Below are 19,688 nucleotides of genomic sequence, written 5' to 3' on the forward strand. Positions count from 1 at the left end.
GTTTCCAACTGCCCAAGGTGGTGGCGGTGGCCGTGGAGATTACAGCCTGTGATGCAGGGCAGCGGGCACTAGGGGGCGGCATTTCTCTTTCGTATCGCAGCCGGGCCAGGTGGGAGGCAGGTTTGCCTCGCTTTATGCAGGAACGTCCCTAACCAGGCAGGTGCACGGGGGGGGGGGGGGGGGGGGTCCTTGTCAGTGGCCTAAGAAAATGTCTTCAAATATTGCTCTTGAAAACTCCCAAGGGGAATCATTCAGTCAAGTGGAGGAGGTGCAGGGTCACGGAGAGCCCCCGGCAGGTGAGGGGCTGCCGGGCTCTGGTCCCAGTGCTGGGACTAAGGTGAGGCATTCAGGGCACTTGCCAAAGGACTCAGTTATCAAGGTAAACAAGGTAATACAATGTTTTGAAAACTCCAAATTAATGAAAAAAATCCATGATGGACAAAGTATCAGAAGTGTAAAGACCAGCTCCAACCCCCCACTTAGGTGCTTACCCGCCTCGCCGCCCTCGTCCCGGCGTCTCTGGGCCTCAGTTTCCCCTATTCAGGATGGAGGACTTTGGACTCGGTGCTTTCGGAGGCCTCGTCCTGTCCCCTCGCTTGCTAGGACTCTGACCGGCTCCTGGCTTATCACCTCCTGCAGTAAATTAGTGCTGAAAGCTCTCTCCCTGTAACACAACCCAAGGGCGAGGAATATAATCCCTTAACTGCAGAGCTCTCTCCTGGAAATTTAACCCCTGTACCCAGTTCCAGAAGCGCTGGTCAAGACCCCTGACCCCGTGTCAGACTCTGTACCGGGTGCCAGGGATACGGGCACAAATAAAACATTGTTCTCCACCGTGGGCAGCGGATGCAGGACCAAGACAGTCGGACAGGAGAGGGACTGACTGACCCTGCGGGGCCTCAGCACCTGCATTGTGGGGCAGGAACCCTCTGTCGAGGTTTGCAGGATGACTTTTTCAGGTGGGCAGAGGGAAAGAGAATTCCAGACAGCAGAGTTGGCTGCTGGTGCCGTGGACAGGTGAGGGAGGCACCTGAGACAGGTGGCCGGGTCCATGCCCCCTCCGAATACCATCCCTGGACCTCATCAGCCATCACAGCCACAGTGATTGTACGGGGTGCTCACGACGCTAGGGGTCTGTGCTGGGGACTTTACAGACACCGGCCACCTGAGTCCCTGGGGACAGTGCGTCTGGAGGGAGCAGAGCCGTAGCCCTAGGGAGCCGCCCTCCGGGTTCAGGCCAGCTGCGGGCCGAGGGGCCGGGCGCCCTGGAGCTGTCATCACAACGGGAAGGAGCTGGCTGGACAGGCAGGGGCAGCTCAGGCCTGAAGGTGGCGGGAGATATGTGAGCAAACCCGCCGCGTGGGAAGCCGGCAGCCCCGACGAGTGTGGGCGACCACACGGCCCTTCCAGAGCCCGGCCTCAGTGGGCACCGTGGGCTGACCCTCCTCCCCGGCCAGGCCGCCAGGAGCCCGGCGACAGCCTGTGCCCTGCAACCTGCCCCCTGCCGCCCTCTCTCTTTCTCTTCCAGAATGCCAATCTGGCCCCTTGTGGAGCAGACCTGGATGCCAGCTGGGGCACGCGAGGTACAGGAAGCGGGGACCCCGTGGGTCTCTGGCTGGGGCAGGGGTCGCTAACAGGTTTCCACGAGTTTCGTTCTGAAACCACCCCCGACCAGGGCCGCTGGCAGAAGGCTCTGAGCATCGTGGAGTCGGGGAGCCTGGGGCAGTCATGTCCCTGCCTCTGCCGGTCAAGGATTGGTTTACCTCCATCCTAAAGTTGCCGGCGATGTTCCTGCTCCTCTCCCCTGCCTCCGGTGCTCCCCGCCTCCTAACTCAGAGGCTTCTCCATTGCCTGACCCAGGTGCTCACCTCTTGAGCACTGCCAACCCCACCCTGACTTACTTGTCACTCCGGGTCACCTGGGGAGAGATCTGTGTTTGAATGTCCGTCCCACGCCAGGGCTGAGGCCAGCCCACACCTGCTGATAAATTCTATAGCAACAAAGGAGGCGGAGACACAGTGAAAAGCCCGCGGGTCTGAAGTTGGGTCAGATGCTGCCCCAGCCCTGCTCTCCGTGTGGCTCCCAGGGCTTCACACCAGCAGGGTGGCCTGCAGGGAGGTTGGTGTTACTAGAGAGACCCGGTCACGTGGCAGGCGCCTGCCCAAGGGCTCTGGCAGCTCTGAGCCGCCGGGCCCTGCGATGCTCATTCATGATTGTCACCCGAGGGTGACCGGAGCCTGCTCTCTTGGGCTGCTTCGCGCTGGATGTGGGAGTGGAGGGAGCTCTAAGTGGCCTCCAGGGCCCCGGGCTCAGAGCCGGGGCGTCCGAGACCCTGCATGGCACATGGGGAAATTCAAGGACCGGCCCCCCGGGGCCCAGCCCCTCGCCAGGGTCTCCCTCCCGAGACAGGCTTGCTTGTGGCCGAGATCCAGAGATGCTGCCCTGTGGGTTCTGCGTGCTCACGGAGGCCTCCCATCCGTACGACTTTAATTTTTAACAAGCCGCTTTTAGTCTGGAAGGAAAACCTTTTTAAAAAGCTAGCACGCGGAGCTCTGTATTGAAAAGGAGGAGCTAAAGGGTCACGAAGGGAAAACAGTAAGAGGCAGGGGGGTTCGACCCCAGCAAGGCTGCCTGTCTCCACGGGGGTAAACCGAGGCAGGCTCGGACCACCAGGGAGACAGCAGCACGGCTGAGGGAGAACACAGTGCCGCGTCTGGCTCCCAGTCTGGCCTGCAGCCTCCCGACCATGCCTGCTGCTCTGACTTCCCGCCGGAGATCCCAGAGCCCGTCCCCCTGCAGCTCGGAGGATGCCGCGGGCGGGGATGGAGACCGCGAGGCCCGGCCCACCACAGGGTGGGAGTCCCAGACGGGCTGCTTCCACCTTTGGGCCGAGCTCGTGCGTGTTCTAACCTGGCCCCTGTGGTCTCTGCTTTCTCTTACAGAATACAAGGTAAGAGGGGCCGCCCGCTCCCGCGCTGACCTCCTGCACCTGCCCAGGTTAAAAGTTCCTTTTGTGCTTTCCCTGTGAAGTGTGTGTGTCAGATGCAGACGCAAGTATGTACCTCCCCGCTGGCCTCGGGCTCGGCTCTTCTGTCCCCGCACGTGCTTACTTCCCGGGTGAACCCGGACTTTCTTCTCCCCGCAGATCTATCCTTATGACGCCCTCATCGTCACAAACCGAATCCGCGTGAAGCTGCCTAAAGACGTGGACCGGACGAGACTGGAGGTGAGAGGGGCCCCCAGGGGTGGAGGGTCACATCTGCCAAGCGAGTCTCTGCAGCTGCCTTGACAGCCACAAAGTCGACATGCATCGCCCCCAAGGTCCCCGTGGCGACCGCACCGTGCCCGGCGATGGGCTTGGAGTCAGGTCCCTCGTTGTTTCAAAGACCGGAGAACATGGTCATGTACCCAACAAAGGAGGCTGTGCAAAGGGGGGCACAGCTGCTTGCGGTTTGGGGCAGGAAAGCCTTCGTCACTGTGCTTAACTGGGTAACATTCGCCTCTTCCCTGAGCGCTGATGTTCAGAAAATCGGCCCAATTCATGGCTTCTCGTTTGACCACACTCACCCCGATCTTGAATAATACTGAGCTCTGGGAACAAGTGTATGTTTACAAGACCCGCAGGTGGAGGGCACAGACATCTGTTGCCCGGGCCCCACCGCGAGCCACGGGCCCAAGTGGCCAGAGCGCGTACTTCCTCCATCCTCACTGTCTTCCCACGAGGAGATCAATGGCCCCAGTGGACTTCACCTCCCGAGCCACGTCAGGAAGGTTTCACTGGGGTGAGGGGTCTGGAGGCTCCTGAAGGCCCAGGGCCACCTGCCCCACCTGTGCCCCGGGGCTGGGAACACCTGAAGCAGAGTGTGTGTCCGGCCAGCGCCAGCCGCTGCCCTGCGGCTCCTGTGGGCGGGGGCTCAGGTGGCTTCTGGGAGGGAGCCGTAGGGGCGTGGATGTGGCTGAGGGGCACCAGCAGTGCCCCGGGGCTCAGGAGGGCTGCCAGGTGGGAGCCAATCATCTGTAAAGAAACGCCGTCTCAGGTGGAGCCCTGATCTCCGCCCTTTAGGATGAGGGTATTGATACGCACTGGGTGGGTGGCTGTACCCACGCGAGGTCACATAAAGCCCCTCCCCCAGGGTACGGGTAGTGGTGGCGAGGAGGGGACGGGGACGCTGGTGTGGCTGCAGCAGTCCGGGGGGGGGGGGGAGGCGTGTCCATTTTGTCTTCTCTGTTGCAATAGTAGGAACTTGGCCCGAAGTGGTTTAAGCTGAAAGGAAGTTGCCAGCTCCTACGACTGACGACTGACGGGTCCCTTCGGGTGGGGCTTAATCATGTCTCCAGACCCAGATTCCCTCCCTCCATCTCTTGAATGTTTCCTCTGTGTGTGTTGGCCTGACTGATGGACAGATGTTCACCTCCCCTCCCCCAGGCTCAGCGTCTGCAGGGAAGAGACTCGGGGTGCAGGGGCTCCTAGAGGGGCTCTGAGACCTGGGGCCTAGAGACAGGGAGGGTGATGCTGGGCTCACAGCAGCAGCAAGGGCTTAGCTGCAGGGAGGTGGGGAGCTGAGGCCGGGGAGGGGAGGCAACAGAGCCAGCAAGCCCGTGGATGCCGTGGTCAGGCAGTGCAGCCCACCCGCTGAGTCTTGGAGTCCCCAGGGTGTGGGCAGCATCTTGCCAGCAAAGGACCGCAGAGCCGAATGACCCCAGGGCCTCTTCTCAGGAGGCTGGCCACTTAGCAGGACATTTGGACTTCACCCCGTAGAAGAGGAAGGACGACTGGAATGTTCTGACCTGTTAGGAGGTGTGCGGGTCATTCCCGGGGCTGGGGGCGGGGCAGCGGGACCGGCTAGGAAGCTGGGGTGTGAGTGGGGGGCAGGGAGAGCACGTGGAGGTGCTCCGAGAGCAGGAATGCACATAGCAGGCCCCGAGTCAAGCTTAAGGGGTGCCTTCCCTGTGATCTGGAAGACGAGGTCCTAGGCAGCCTCTTCCGGGGCCTCCCCCGTGGCGATCCCCGCTGCCTCTGCAGGGGACACACTCTGGCTCCTGCTGAAGGTGAGCCCTTGTTGAGGGTGTGGTCTTGTCCCACTGCCGTAAAGCAGGAGGGTGTCGCTGCTGGGTGACTGAGTCAGGAGCCGCCTGAAGGGGTCCCCCTGTTCTGCTTGTTTGTTCCTTAAGCGTGGGTGCCCTGAGGGCTCCTGGCTCCCACCGTGGGGTGTAGGGGGGGTCCGCTCAGCTCCTGACGCAGCAGCAGCCTCGGGGCCACCCGCCCCTTGGGACTTGCTACTTCCCTCTTGGGTCTGGGGTTCGCTTTAACCAACTCCCATACCCCAACCCTTATTTTCCTACAGTACAGAGAGAAGGTGCAAAACATCAAGTGGTTAATACGTGTAAATGTTTCCCTTTTTTAAAAAAAAACCTTGGAGGACGGGGGTAATGGGTTTAATCACCCAAATCTCCAAGAACACACCCAAGGGTGCGTCTCTCTGTAATCATTCTCTTCCTGATCTCAGGCAAGCCGGGAGGCAAATTGGAAGCGTTATAACAAACAGCGCGTCCCACAGCCTTCGGGGTTTGGAGCTGGGGTGTGAGCCAGGAGGGGCTCACGAGGGGCTACCTCCCAGCAGGAGAGAAAGGGACACCGCTGTTTTTATTTCAGGGGAGAGAGCTTTATTTTTAATATAAAAACAATTCATAACTCTTGTAAAAGTCCAGAAAAACACAAAGAACGTAAACATTACATGGAATTCCCCTACCGAGTCAAGACTCCTGTTAGCTCCGGGGCAGACATGCTTCCGGAAATCTCTTTTTTTGCACAAATACCCAGAGATAACTGAATTCTCTTTTGGATAAGTAGCCTCGTACTGTTTATGCAGTTTGACATCTGCTTTTTCTCTCTTAAATGTTATGTGAACATTTTTCCGTGCCATTTCATGGGGATCTGCCCGTCCTTTTAGTTGGCTGCGTGGTGGTCCCACATCCCGTTCTGAGGCCGAAAACTGTATGTCCCAACCTGGGTGGATTTGATGAGTTTTCTAGCAATGGTTGGTGGGGGGGGGGGGTTGCTGATAAGATTGGGGTGTGTGCAGGGCCTGCACTCCTTTAATCTGGCCTCAGGAGGTCTTTTCTAGAATGAAGAATACTGACATCTTCCATTTATTGGGGATTTAGTTCTATAAAGAGCTCAGAATATATTGCTCTGTGTATCCCTCGAGGTGGAGCCAGGACCTGCCCCAAGGCTGCACTAGCGTTTCTTGGCCAATCTTCCCTTGTTTCTGCATCCCGTCCCTTCCCTGATTAGCAGCTGTTCGAATCTTCCCTTTGGAACTCAGGGAAGGTCGTGGTGACTGGAGTCTGTTCCCTACAAACAAGAAACGGGGGGCACAAAAAGGCTTCCATGCCCAGGAACTGCACAGTGTCCTGCTCAGCTTCAGTTCCACACCGGGGAGGGTCCCAGGGGCCAGGCTGTGGAGGCCGTTGGCTGGGGCTCGGTCACGTGGCAAAGCTGCAGGTCTGCTGTGTGCTCAGCAAGGGGAGAAGATGGACGTGGGCAGACAGCTGGTGGTTCCCACACACCTCTGTAGGGTCGGTCCCTGGAAGGAGGACCACTCTGTCCGTCGAATGGTCAAGGCTTGTTATCCATCCTTTACCGCCAGAGTGCTTGGCCGAGTCTCACTGGTTTGGTGAACACGGGCCAGGCACTGAGCTGGGCCCTAGGGGACACACGATGAGCAGAAACCAGCATGAGCTCTGCCCGTAGACTCAGCTTGGTGGGAGGTAGACGTCAATCAACTGATGACCCAAATGAGTGTGTGAAGTTACACACCAAGGTAAGGGCTCTAAAGGAGAGGAGGGTGGGCCTGTGAGCATTTAAAAGGGGGTAAAAGTTTATTGGGTGCAGTAAGTGTGCCTGCTTGTGTGTGTGTGTGTGTGTGCGCGCGCGCGTGCACGCGCACGCTTGCACCTAAGGTGAGTCATGGCAGGTAGGAAGAGAATTCCAGGAAGAGCACACAGCAGGTGCAAAGGCCCTGGGGCAGGAGGCAGCATAGGCTGTTTGAGAAGGAACTAGCTGTGCTTGAGTGGGTGATGGGCAGGAGGGGCCAGGCCTCATAGGGCCCTGAGCCACGTAAGCAGTTTGGTTTCTAGGAAAGGCAAGGCTTTTAAGTTGCAGGACGACCTGATTACGTAAGTAAAACAGTGCCCGAGGCTGCACCGTGAAGCCTGAATTGGCTGTGTGGATGCAGGGAAACCGTTTTGGAGGCGGTTGGGTTATCCAGGCAAGAAATGATGGCATCTTGGAGAGGGTGGTGGCAGTGCGGAGGTGAGAAGCGGGTAGATTCAGGCCCGATTTGGGAGGTCAAAGTGGGAGGGGCAGGGACACGCCTGGCGTGACTCCGGGCTGTCAGGATGGGGTGCTGGGTAAGTGGTGGTCACTCGGTGCGGCAGGACGAACCCCGGTTCTGATGGTGTTTGTCGCTCTGGCCTGTGAGGCACAGACAAGGGAGTACAGGATGCTCAGCCTGACAGAGAGGAAGGTGCCATGTCGGCCCCTGGAAGCCCATAGTACGTGCTCAGTAAAGGTTGGTGACTCATGGAGGTGTTTGGAAGGAGGGTGGCCGTCCTCCGCTGCTCTGGAAGCGCTGTCACATGGAAGGCGGTCAGATGAATCGTGTGATCCCAGTGCGCAGAGCCAGGTTCGGGCTTCCCAGGGAGACCCGTCCGGGGCCAGTTTCACACCATCCCTGAGATCCAGCACTTTCTGTCCTGGGGGGTCTGGGTCCCAGCGCCTACCCCTGGCACCCAAGGACCTCATGCCTTGGAGGGTCTCAGATCCTTCCTGTGTTTGGCTGTGCCAGGAGTTTCCACTCTGAGGGGGAAGAGCCTTGCCTGCCCCGGGCAGACTCAAGTGTCCTCTTACCTGAGGCCACTCCTGCAAACCTCTGCCCGGCTGCCCGACATTTGCCGAAAGACTGGCCATTGGGCTCGTGCATCAGCCTCTTGCCATCGAAAGGTGGCATCCTGGTGGAGGGAGAGAGCACTTAGGGTCGGGATGGCCTGGGTGTGAACCCAGTCTCCATAATGTCTAGCTGTGTGACCACAGACAAGTTACTTAACCACTCTGAGCCTGACCCTTACTTGTCAGATGACATCGCTGTTGCCTGTCCTGCTGGGTGGTTTGAGCATCTCTTCAGTTGTTCAGAAGTAGCCATGAGCACCTGCCGTGAGCGAGCCCCAGGCAGGTGTGATGTACACATGGTTTAATTATTTTGTCCATGTTGCCCCCAGTTTACCAACCTGGGAACCGAGTAGGCCAGTATGGATTAGAAAAAGGTTTCCACAGGGATGGGGTGCTATGGGCTGGCCGAACAATGATTGCTAAGAACTTAGTGGAAGAGCAAGGTGGCTGGCTGTGAATGGAGGTAGGATCGGCCACAGGCTTGGCCGCCAGGAGAACAGAGGTCCCTCCCTGATGCCCGATATGGGGAAAAAACAGGATGTTTGAGAATTTATCAGATTTGGCTTGTTTACAAGCTCTTGATCACTAGGCTCTTCCAAGCACTGGACACGTTCCTGTGCTTGGTTTTCACAAGTTGGTGCAGCAGCTACAGGGAGGCCTTGGTGGGAAGGGGTGGGGGTAGGGGAGCTGGAGGACAGGCCCTCGGCTTCCGGGGGACAGACCTGGGGTTCCAGCTAAGTAGTCACACAGGGCCACGCGCTGTGCATCTTCCTGGATTAATTACAGAATTAAAAGTGAATTTCTAACCACCCTTCCTCGCCCCAACCTCCCAGGGCACACATTTGGCTCCTTAGGTAGGAAAGTGTGTCAGCCAGGGCCCTCCAGAGAATCAGAACCAACAGGATACAGGTAGACAGACGGACAGACAGATATGGACATAGACATGTATTAAGAAATTTAATTTAAGGAATTGGCTTCCCGTGGGGCTGGCAAGTGTGGAATCCGCAGGGCAGACCAGCAGCAGGCTGGATGGACACTCGGGCAGGAGCCGACAGGTAGAAGCAGAATATCTCCTTCTCCAGGAAGCCCTCAGTGATTGCCCCAGTGGAGTGGATGAGGCCACCACATTAGGGAGGGTCATCTTCACTTAAAGGCTGATTGTAGGCATGACCACATTGACAGAATACCTTCCCAGCCACCCCTAGACTAGAGTTTGGCCAAGCAGCCGGGCACCAGGGCCTAGCCAGGCTGACTCATGCAGAGAGCAAAGGCTGCCGGCTGAACAGGTTTGGAAGGAGGGTGTGTCCCGGCGAGTCCCCAGGGTCCTCCTTTCTGAGTGCTCAGCAGAGGCAAGGCTGAGCGGCTCCTCTGGGGCCACCTCTGCCAGACCCTGAGGCTAAACGCACACCTGAGTTTGCTCAAGCAGGAAAAGCCCAAGTTGTAGGAATGTGCCTGAAAAATAAGGCCCCGCAGTCAAAGAATACGTCCTTTGTTTAGACCCATCCAACCGGTCTGATAAGAACCTGACAGACTGATGGTGAAGTGTGGGTTCCCGGCCACTGGGTGTGCCTGGGAGATGGGTCTGCCGCAGCCTCCAGGACCCTGGGGCCTCCCAGGAGAGGCTCGGAGAACAAACAGGAACAGTCCTCCAAGGCCAGGCCAAGTGGCAGGGACTTCGGGGTGGAGGGCGGGGAGGGAGGGGGGAGACACAGTGCAGAGTAGGGCAGGCAAGTGGAATGGGCTCTGAAGGAGGAGAGAGGAAGCTGGGAGGCAGCGTGGCCGGCGAGGTGAGAGCACAGATGTAGATTCAGGGATGCAAAGAGCACAGATTGTCCCTGGGTGAGGATGGGAGACAAGCCCATCCTGCCCTACTGGAGCTGAGAACCAGGTGAGATCAGCAGTGGCTCCGTACTGAGGGACACACATGGCCTGGGGCCTGCTCGCTTGGCTAGTGCAATCCGGGAGGGCCCTCTGGAGGAGGGGGGCATTTGAACTGGTACCTGTAGAAGAAGGAGGAGCAGCTCTGTGCAGTGGAGGGAGAGCATGGCATGTTCCAGAACCCGTAGGTGCCCACCGTGGAGCAGAACGGTGGTGGAAGAGGTGGGCAAGGACACGGTGAGGCAGGGCCTCGGGGCCACCTGGCAGCCACGTCACTCCACATCTCGGAGCCTCCGTCCCCGTCCTTCCCCATACACTATGCAGACATCACGAGCCTGTGATGGAGAGCTCCCGGCCTTCACCTGGCCCAGAGGAGCAGTCCTCAGATGGCTGGGATCATTGTCATTATGGTGATGCTGTCGTTATGGCGATGACGTCAGGGACCTCCGGCTAAGACGGCAGAAGCTTCAGAGCATGGACCCAGCTCAGCAGGGCAGGGCTCCCCTCTGCAGACAGGGCCTCCTTGTACAGTGTGTGGGGCAGGGAGGCACCGTGGGACCCAGGCCTCAGAAGAAACGTGGGCCCTTGCCGGTCCAGGATTCGCAGGCTGAACGGGTCTGGGGCCTGAGCCCACCCGATCAGCCCCCATTGGAGCAGGGGGCCTGGCAGTGGCCGGTGGGCTGGCGTGGGACATCTGAACTTGGTGCGGTGGGCAGGGGGTACTGGGAATGCCCTGCAGGCCAATCCCAGCAGGGTGGCAGCTAGCCTGGGATACCCTGCAGAGCAGGGGGAGCACAGGCCAAGGGCCTCCACCACAAAGCCCCAGACGCTTCCAGAAGCTGCATCAGCGGGCAGGGAGTCAGGACTGAGGGAGGGCCCTTGAGCCACCTGGCCTGGCGCCCAGGCTGCGTGCCCTCGGGCGAGGCATGGGACCTCTCGGAGCCTGGGTTTCCTGAGGTCGTGAAATGAAAACTAGAATCCCAGGGCAGGTGCCGATGGCAGCAGCTGTCATGAAGTCCCTTCCCAAGCCTGGCCAGTGGCCCTGCATCAGTGCAGGAGGATGGCGGGGTTCAGGGTCCGAACTGGGATCCCCGAGTAGGCCTCCTGGGCCCGGACGCTGCGTGTATGAGTGTGCGTGATTCTACCAAAATGGGCCACTGCGCCATCGTTTCGGGGGGCCCGTGACCCAGAAATAGTGGGGCTTTCTGCCCCAGAGGGACAGCATGCATGGCCCGGCTTCCAGGTGCACAGGCCTCGGTGGGCCCGTCTGCCAAGGGGAGGGGTAGCCCCCCAGCTGCGTGGACCTGCTGGTCTGAACGGCACGGCGGTCTCAAGGAACGGCAGGTGACAGCTTCTCAGAAAGAGCCCTGGCCCCCCGGCCAGAAGGTCCGAGTTCTAATGTGCCACTTGCAGGCTGGGTGACACGGGAGACGTCCCCGTCTGTGGCCCGGTCCATGTCCTCTGAGCACCACCAGCTCCCACACTCGTTGCCTCCCTGGGTGTGAGTGCACGTGTGCATCTGTCACAGAGCCGTGTGTGCCCTGGGTTCCCGGCTGCCGTCCCTTGAGGAGCCCTTGCTGCGAGCAGAGGTTAGTGGCCATTACTGATTCCTGTATTCAGGGAGCCCTTGGCGATGGAGCCAGGTTACAGGCTTAAGTCAGATCATGTCCCTCAGAAAACTACCTCTGGCTGTAAGATGCTGGTGGCATGTCATCAGTGCTTCACAAGGCTTCAAGGCCTCCAGGTCCCAGGCCCTCGAATGGACTTAATTGTGCTCTGACCCACCTGCCCGGCAGGTGTGCGATCTCTGTGGGGTGGGCGCACCTGGTCTGGTTTATTTCTGCGTCCCGGCACCTGAATGAGGAGAGAGCAGAGCGCCTGCATAGGACCAGCCCTTCCCCTCCCTTCTCTCCGCTCACCCTACCACCCAGGAGCGCCCCATGCAGGGTCCCGGGCACACAGGCCCTCTCCCTGCCCGGGGGTGCTCGTTACGGAGGGACCCCTAGTGCATCCGGCTCGCTCAGAGATCAGGGGCTGCTAGAGCCGCTCGTGTTGTTATATTTTCAGGAACTTCCCACGCTGGTTGTTAAACCAGCCATTACTGAAAAACAAATGATGTAAACTTAGGATTATGAAAATTACATTTAAAGCAAAGGTGATAAATACCCAACACTCCCTCCTCCCTAATCTCTCAGCCACATTCTACTACCATCTGTGCTCTCAAGGTTACTTAGCCGCTCTTGCATCTGTGCGCGGGAGGAATAATCTGTGACTGTGCCCCCGGGCATCTCTTTCCAGCTCTGCATTCAGTGGCATCACGTTGGAAGCTTGAAACTGGCCGTGTATTTACACCACGGAAAGGAGGCTTGCGGGTCTGGGAGCCTGGGGTGACGGGTGCAGTCAGGAGAGACTTCCTGGAGGAGCTGACACCCAAGCCCAGGTCTGGGGAGTGAGTAGGGGTTACGTGGGCAGAGGAGGAGGCATTCCAGGCAGAGGGAGAGTGGGCTAAGGCACAGACAGGATGATTCCGATTTTACAAACATCACAACTGAGGTCGTGTCGCTCAGCACAGCTGGACAGGCCTGGAGCCAGGACCGGATTCCTGTGTGTCTGGCTCCTGAGCCCGAGGTCTTTGCACGATGCTGCCCTGGAGGGTGACACATAGGCGGACCCCTGGCAAAGCGTGTGGGACCCCTACCATGCTGCAAAAATGGCCTCCTCCCCAGGGGCTCTCCCCAGTGCACCCCAGAAGCGAGGCCATCCCGGGACGTCCATCGGCCCAGGCACCACGCCCTGGGCTGCCTTCCTGCCGGCTCAGGAGGGAATTCGGCCGTGCCGTGCCTGGCGGGGCAGGGAAGCCTTCCGGAGCCAGCGGCCAGGGGAGTTGGGCCAGGGTCAGAAAGCCGGCTCTGGCCTCTGGGGTCAGCCGTGCTCTGCCACGTTCCTCCTGCTGCGGCAGGCACTCGGGCGGGCAAGAAGAGCCCTGGATGGGGGGCGCTGACGCTGCCTTGACGGACATTACCAAGTTCCCAGCTGCCAGGAGCGGGGGCCCTTAGCCCCTTCTTCCCTGGGAGGCTGTGGGATCAGCCAGGTGTGGTGAGATACTAGAGACCACACAGCTGGAGCTGGGATGGCTGAACAGATCCCTGCGCCAGGCCTTCCCCATGTGACCCTCTCCCGCCCTCCAGAGCCCTCAGGCAGCCTACAGAAACAGGACCAGAGCCCGGGGGCCCCTGCCAGCCCCCAGGACTTGCCCTTAGCCTGAGTCCCCAAACCCAGCTGCCATCAGCTGCTCTGGGAGGCATGTGACACATGTGGGCTCCTGGGCCCCTAAGGCTGCCTTGGGAGGTTTTGGGGGGGCAGAGGGGAGGGTTCAGGCACTCTCAGATGTGTCAAGCACCCAGGGTCATTGTGACAGGCCTGCGGGCTTGGGAACCCAGCTGGGACACCGTGCAGCACCCCTCCCTCCCTCCTGCCTCCGGCTGCCTCCCCGGCAATGGGGTGCGCTCCTGTGGCCAGGTGGGGGCCAGGCGGGGGGAGCAGGGTTGGGAGCGCCAGCCCCAGAGGGTCCTCTCCTTTGCCTGTCCTCCTGCCCGCTCACCCACCACATGTCCCCAGTTCACAGGTCCCCGAGGTCGGGTGTCCCCTTGCCCGTAGAACCCAGGTTCCTGTTCAGCTTTTCGGACTCAGTTCTCAGGGCATCTTGGTCTGGAGGCTGGAGGACGGGCTGCATGGGACCTGCGGGGGGTGCCGGGGGAAGTGACTCCTTGGGCCCCCTTGCCACCCCCCGCAGGCCCTGCCGTGGTCCCCCTGCTGCTAGCGGGAGGCTCCTGGCCGGTGAGCACAGGGTCACCCTCACCGCGCCACTCTCCCCTTCCCAGCTTAGAGCGCGGTGACCTGTGTCGCCGCTCTCCCCTCTCCTCCCCTCTGTGTGTCACCGCCTGGGAGACCCAACCCCGGAGACACCCGGGGGCCCTAAAGCAGGAGATCACAGGCTGCAGGGGCGCTGGGCATCACCCTGCCAGCCCGGTCCATGCCTCCCTGGGATCCCTGTGCGCCGTCCCCTCTGGGCCCCTTCCCCTGGCTTCCACCTCCCCAGGGCCAGGCCCTGGAGACCAGCATCTCGCTCAGGCCTCTGATCTTCCTCTGCCCCGCCACGCTCCCATTAACCACCCACAGCCACGCCCCCCGGGGCCTCAGGACCCCGGCCCGTGTCAGGCTCCCGCTCAACACCCAGCCAGTAACAGGAGACGCGATTTTCCTTTTTTCCTTCCCGTTGGGCGTCTTGGTCGACCCACAGTACTTGGGAAGGTTGTGACGCGGTACCTGGAAGTGGGCGCTGCTGTCTGAAGTGACAGTTCTGAGTCCCCGTGGGCTGGGTTGTGGCTTCCCCAGATCGGCAGGAAGCCCCAGTGTCAGCGCCACGCAGGTGGCTCGTTTCTGGCATATGCCCGAACCTTCTTCCTGGTCGCAGGTGCGAGACGGCAGCAGGCAGCTCACGGCCCTTCCCTGGCAGAGACTAGCTTGATGGTGTGCGTGTGTCTGTGTGTATCTGTGTATGTCTGTGTCTCTGTGTGAGTGTGTGTCTAGTATGTCTGTGTGTATCTATGTGTCTGTGTATGTCTGTGTGTGTCTGCATGTCTGTATATGTCTCTGTGTGTGTGTCTGTCTTGTGTGTGCATGTGTGTCTGTGTGTCTCTGTGTGAGTGTGTGTCTAGTATGTCTGTGTGTATCTATGTGTTTGTATATGTCTGTGTGTGTGTCTCCGTGCGTGTCTGTCTGTGTCTATATATGTCTATGTCTGTGTGTGTGTGTGTGTGTGTGTGTGTGAGAGAGAGAGAGAGAGTGTGTGCGCCCTCTGAGGACCCCAGGCCCAGATTCAGTTAGGAGGGCCTTTTGTGACTCAGCAAAAATGGGTCCCCTGGGTTCCCTCCCCCATATCCTGCCAGCAACTGGGCTCCAAAACCCAGCGCGTGCCACACATATTCGGTGATTTTTATGCAGGACACAAGTGGCAGTGACTCTGATGTTTCTGCTTTCCGTAGTTAGCCATGTGTCTTCACACCGTTTTCTCTCGATCATCACAGTAACCTTGAGTATGAGGTGTTTTGTTTTAAATTTAAGGAAACCACTCTTTGAGGGGCAAGAATTGGGTTTTTTAAATTATAAAAGTCACAATTTTAACCATTTTAAAGTGTATGAGTGGCGTTTAATACATTCTCAAGGTTGTACGACCTCCACTACCTCTATCCAATTCCAGAACACTTTGATCAGCCCAGCAGGAAACCCCGTACCACTGACCAGCTATTCTCCGGTCCTTTCCTTCCCCAAGACCCCGGCAGTGACTACTCTGGTTTTGGTCCCCGTGGGTCTGCCCATCCTGGATGTTTCGTATAAATGGGGTCAGCCTCACGGCCGTGTCCGTGTCTTAGCGAACGTCAGAGCTTCACGACTTTTTATGGACGAACCACGTTCCCGAGTCTGAATGGAGCTCGTTTTGTTTATCCGTTTGTCCTTCGATGGGCAGTTGGGTTGTTTCCGCTCTTGGCCCTTGTCAATGATGCCGCTGTGAACGTGGGTGTGCGGGTGTCCGCGCGAGTCCCTGGTTTGGGTCATCTGGGACCTGCTTGGGAGTGGATCTGCTGGGTCGCACGGTGATCCTGCTAAGTACGTGGAAGAACAGCCATACTGGTTTCCACACAGCCACGCGGAATCCGCACTTCTCAAATGGGGGCCAGAGGGGCATCTGAACCGGGTCCTCTGGGGCCAGAACCTGACCCCCCCCTCCTGTTGCAGACTGTCCCCCACCTCCTTTCCGTCTTCCCCTCAGCCCTCCCAGGCAGGAGGGGGACAGCCTCACTCCCCCTGGGAAGCCCCCCCGGGAGATGGTGCCGTGCCCACCTGAGCCGGGTCTCGGAGGACAAGGAGTTACTCAGAGCCTGCTGAGGAAGACAGATGTGGGGTTGATGGGAGCAGAGACCTGCAAGGAACAGTCTAGAGTTCGGGTGGCAGTCAGGGCAAGCTCCACAGAGGTGGCTCCATCTCGGATCATAACAAGCGTGCCCAACGCACACTGGCCCCGCCCGTGGCCGGGCTCAGCCCTGAGAGCTGACCTGCACTGACCCACTCACCCACACAGCTCTGGGCGGGTTGCCAGGGTGACCCCATTTACAGGTGAGTAGACTGAGGCTCCAGAGGCTGGCTGGCGCAGGTGCCCTTGACACCGTGCCGTTCAGCCTCTCCATTGTGCCCCCAGGATCGGGCTCAGAGAGACAAAAAACTCACTCACGGTCACACAGCAGAGGAGGGGAAGAGGGAGGATTTGAACTGAGGCTCCTTTGCTCACCTTCCATACCTCAGCGTCCTCATCTGTGAAATGGGGGCGAAATAAACCACTCACTTCCGGCTCTCAAACGGCGGCCGTGAAAATTAAATGAGATCATGAATGTACCCACGTATGCAAATCTCCTGAAATCTCAGCCATTTCCCGGCAGGAGGAAGTCCTCTCCCGCGTGTGCTTTCACACTTCGTCTGCAGTGGGACACGTGTCTGTAGGTGTCAGGAGGCAGGGCTCTGGCCCCACTTCTGCAGCTGGTCACCAGCCTGGGGCCCTAACCGGATCTCTTTCCTCTGGGCTTGGTTCTGTCCACTGCAAAGCAGAGCGATGGGGATACAGAGGGAAGGTGGGAAGCCTGAGGGCCCCGGGCGCGCTGAGGGGACCACCCCATCCTTGCTGCAGATCCCGTCTCAGGGGCCGAAGTTGCTGACTGCTCCCCTCTGGGTTTTCCTTTTTATCTGAAGAGACACTTGTCGCCCGAGGAGTTCCAGGAAGTGTTTGGGATGAGCATGGAAGAGTTTGACCGCCTGGCCCTCTGGAAGAGGAACGACCTCAAGAAGAAAGCCCTGCTGTTTTGACGCGCCGAGGCCCTGACCACGGGCATGCCTGCGGGAGCCACCAGACCCCTCCTCTTGCACTTGGCTTCGGCTTCTCTATGTCCACGGTGGACGGTGGGCGCCTGGAAGGGCCGGGCTGGGGCCTGGGGTGGGGAGGAGGTCCCAGAGCAGGTGCAGCCCCCCCCCACCCCCGTTTCTGCCAGCAGTGCTCCCGCCCGTAGTTTAGGGCCCAGACGCCTGGCTTTGCACTACTCCTTCCCCGCTGTTGCTTGCCATCACGGAGATGCTGCAAGGTCACTGCCCCGGAGATGGGGGAACAGACAAGGGCAGCCCAGCCCCCAGGCCTCCGGGCAGTGCCCACCCCACGCTGGTAGGACAGAGGCGATGGGACCGGAGATTTGAGGAGGTCTGTCGATGACAGGGTCATGGGTGGGTGGGCGCACGGCGTGGCCCCCCTCACCCGCTCAGCCTCAGGAGGCACGGCCTGGCACACGGGCCCCCCACCCCCGAGGCAGGGGGAGTGCCACCCAGGGCTGCAAGAAGCATGGGGCTCGGTTTTTACGGCCTTTGTGATGAATCGCTGTTTAGGGAGGAACTTCAGTCTAGACAGGCACCTTCTGCCAGGGCCCGCCGTGCACTGCATTTTTCTTCCAGATCATCCCTTAGATGCCTAAATGATATCTTTAGAGTAACACAAAAGTTTTTATTTTATTAAAAAGTAGAGCCTACTTAAAGACGCCATATATAAAGAGTTTAATTCTATGGTCCCACCGCAGGGGAGCACCTCCAGCCTGATTCTCCACTGTTCGCATCTGAGTGGTTTCGGGTTTGGGGTGTGTTCCTAACACACAGGACTCCTTGTCTGTTTTCTTTGTGCTTTTTTGCTTTTTGACCTGTCATACAGGTACCCCGAAAGGCAGACCCACTCCCCGCCCCCCCATAATGCTGTGTGTAAGTACACGTAAAGTACAGCCACCACTGTTTTTCTCGCTGTCATTTTCCAAGTCTTGGAGAGAAGACATCCTCCCCTGACGGCCAGTGCCCCAGAATGAAGGATTTCCATGCCCTCTTGGTGACATGGCCAGGGGTGTCCCCCCTTCCCCCCTTCTCCCCTATAAAACACAGACACCCCCAGGGAGGGATGCTCGTGCCCGGTCCTGAGACCGACAGCCAGACCCTCGGGGAGACGGGATGGGAGGTGGCACCTGGATCACAAAGTCAGCAGGGCATCCACGGCAGGAGGCCGGTGGGTCCCCCGCGGGAAGGCATCCTGCTCGTGATTCGGTGTGGGCTAGAGCGTGGCGCCTGACGCGGAGTGTTTGTCAGTGCGTCGAGAGGCCCGTGAAACACTGCAGAAGCGTCCCCGGAGTCTGTCCCCCTCCCCGTCTCTGTGAAGCTGCATCTTTCTGTGTGTCCTCGAGGTTCCCATCCGTGAGTCACCGTCACTCAGCTTCCTTTTGGCCCCGTAACACGCCAGTCCCTCTGCGCGCCCGGCTTCTCACCAGCCCAGCTTGGCCAGGGAGCGGAGTTCGCAGCACCTGGTACGCGTCCCTCCACTCTGCGATCTGAGCCCTGGCCACTGGAAACCCCCGGTTTCTCACTAGTGAACGTCATGTCGGACTAGGGGAGCCTGGAAAAATAAAGGATGATGTATTATAACTTGTGAAAGTGAAAAGCCGCTTCTTCTAAAGGTGCGTCGTTTCTAGGCATGGACCCCCTTCTGCTGACAGTCGCTGGGGAGAGCGTCTGCCGAGAGTGGTCACCCTGGAAGCCTGCACAGAGCCGGGCGGGACGTCCCCAGGGTTGGCATCGGGAACGCCCCGGGGCAGCGCTCTCAGGGGCAGGCCCTAAGGGTGGGGCCCTCTGCTTGCTCTAGAGCCCCTCAGCTAGGCACCAGGTGCTGACGGGAGGGATGCTTATGCCTGTCCCCAGTCAGGCTGGGGAGACAGACCGGCAAACAGACAATGACAACAAGACTGACCCTTTGGAGAAGGTCCAGAGGAGGCCCCATATACACCCCAGAGGTCAGGGGGCCGGGCTTTCTGAGAAGGTGTTGCCAAACTAATTCTTGACAGGTGAGGAGGTGTTCCCAGAGGCCAAGGAAGGGAAGGGTGTTCCAGGCAGAGGGAACAGCAGGAGTGGACCCTGAGCCAGAGGCGGCTTCCCCAGTTACGGAAACTTGGGTTGCTGGTTATGGCTGGAGCACGTGGCTAAGGAAAGGAAGAGAATGAAGGCCGGGCTCCCTCCAGGGAGGGCCCAGCAGGTCGGCAGATGTCATCCTGGGATGAAATGCTTTATAATCTCTACCTTTGTTTGCTCAGGCCGCTGTAACAAAAACCATAGACTGGGGGCTTAAACAACAAAGATTTCTTTCTCTTGGTTCTGGAGTCTGAAGTCCGAGATCAAGGTGCTGGCATGATCGGGTTCTGGTGAGAGCCTGCTTCCTGCTTACAGAGGTGTGAGCTGTGTCTTCACAGGGCAGAGAGAGATCATCTCTCCTCTCATCTCGCTCAGCTTCTCAAAGGGCACTAATCCCATTGTGAGGGGCCCACCCTCACAACCTAATCACCTTCCAAAGGCCCCCTCCTAATCCGTCACACTAGGGATTAGGGCTTCAGCATATGGATTTGGGGGGGGACACATTTAATCCACAGCAGTTTCTAATCTTATTCCAATGACATTAATGACTCTCATAAAGACCCAGAAGCCTGTCCACGTGTACGCAATCTGCCTCATTTTCGTATACCCAGGTTTGCAAGTCAGAAACCAGCACATTCCTTCGCCCCCAAGGATGGCCTGTCAGAGGTCCTGGTTCCACCCTGAAGCATCTCTCTGTATCTCTCCGTCTCAGCAGACACTGTCACGGAATTATCCAGATCAGAAAACATCCTGAGAGTGGAAGGTGGCCCAATGACCCAGGGACACAGCATACACCTGGCCTGTCCCAGGCAAACTGGACATGTGG

At 58.9% G+C, this 19,688-nt stretch overlaps 1 protein-coding gene across 17 annotated transcripts in view; it reads left to right on the forward strand.

Moving 5' to 3' along the window:
- ABLIM2 (actin binding LIM protein family member 2) overlaps positions 1-17,451 on the forward strand; it is a 152,237-nt gene extending 134,786 nt beyond the window's left edge. For 4 of the 17 annotated variants that reach the window (XR_009563903.2, XR_009563905.2, XR_009563904.2 and 1 more), the window contains 4 exons: positions 1,529-1,583; positions 2,943-3,054; positions 3,146-3,226; positions 16,631-16,659. Coding sequence is in view for 1 of the 17 variants with exons in the window: in XM_060298925.1 (XP_060154908.1) it covers positions 1,529-1,583; positions 2,943-2,950; positions 3,146-3,226; positions 16,631-16,744 (258 nt within the window). In the remaining 16 variants the exon portion in view is untranslated. Of the gene's footprint in view, positions 1-1,528; positions 1,584-2,942; positions 3,055-3,145; positions 3,227-16,630 lie in introns of all 17 variants that reach the window. The other 13 variants (XR_009563906.2, XR_009563912.2, XR_009563911.2 and 10 more) reach the window with 9 other exon arrangements.
- The last annotated feature ends 2,237 nt before the right edge of the window (positions 17,452-19,688 follow it).

Source organism: Globicephala melas, chromosome 5 (genome assembly GCF_963455315.2).
Source record: "Globicephala melas chromosome 5, mGloMel1.2, whole genome shotgun sequence".
In the NCBI taxonomy this organism is placed as follows: Eukaryota; Metazoa; Chordata; class Mammalia; order Artiodactyla; family Delphinidae; genus Globicephala; species Globicephala melas.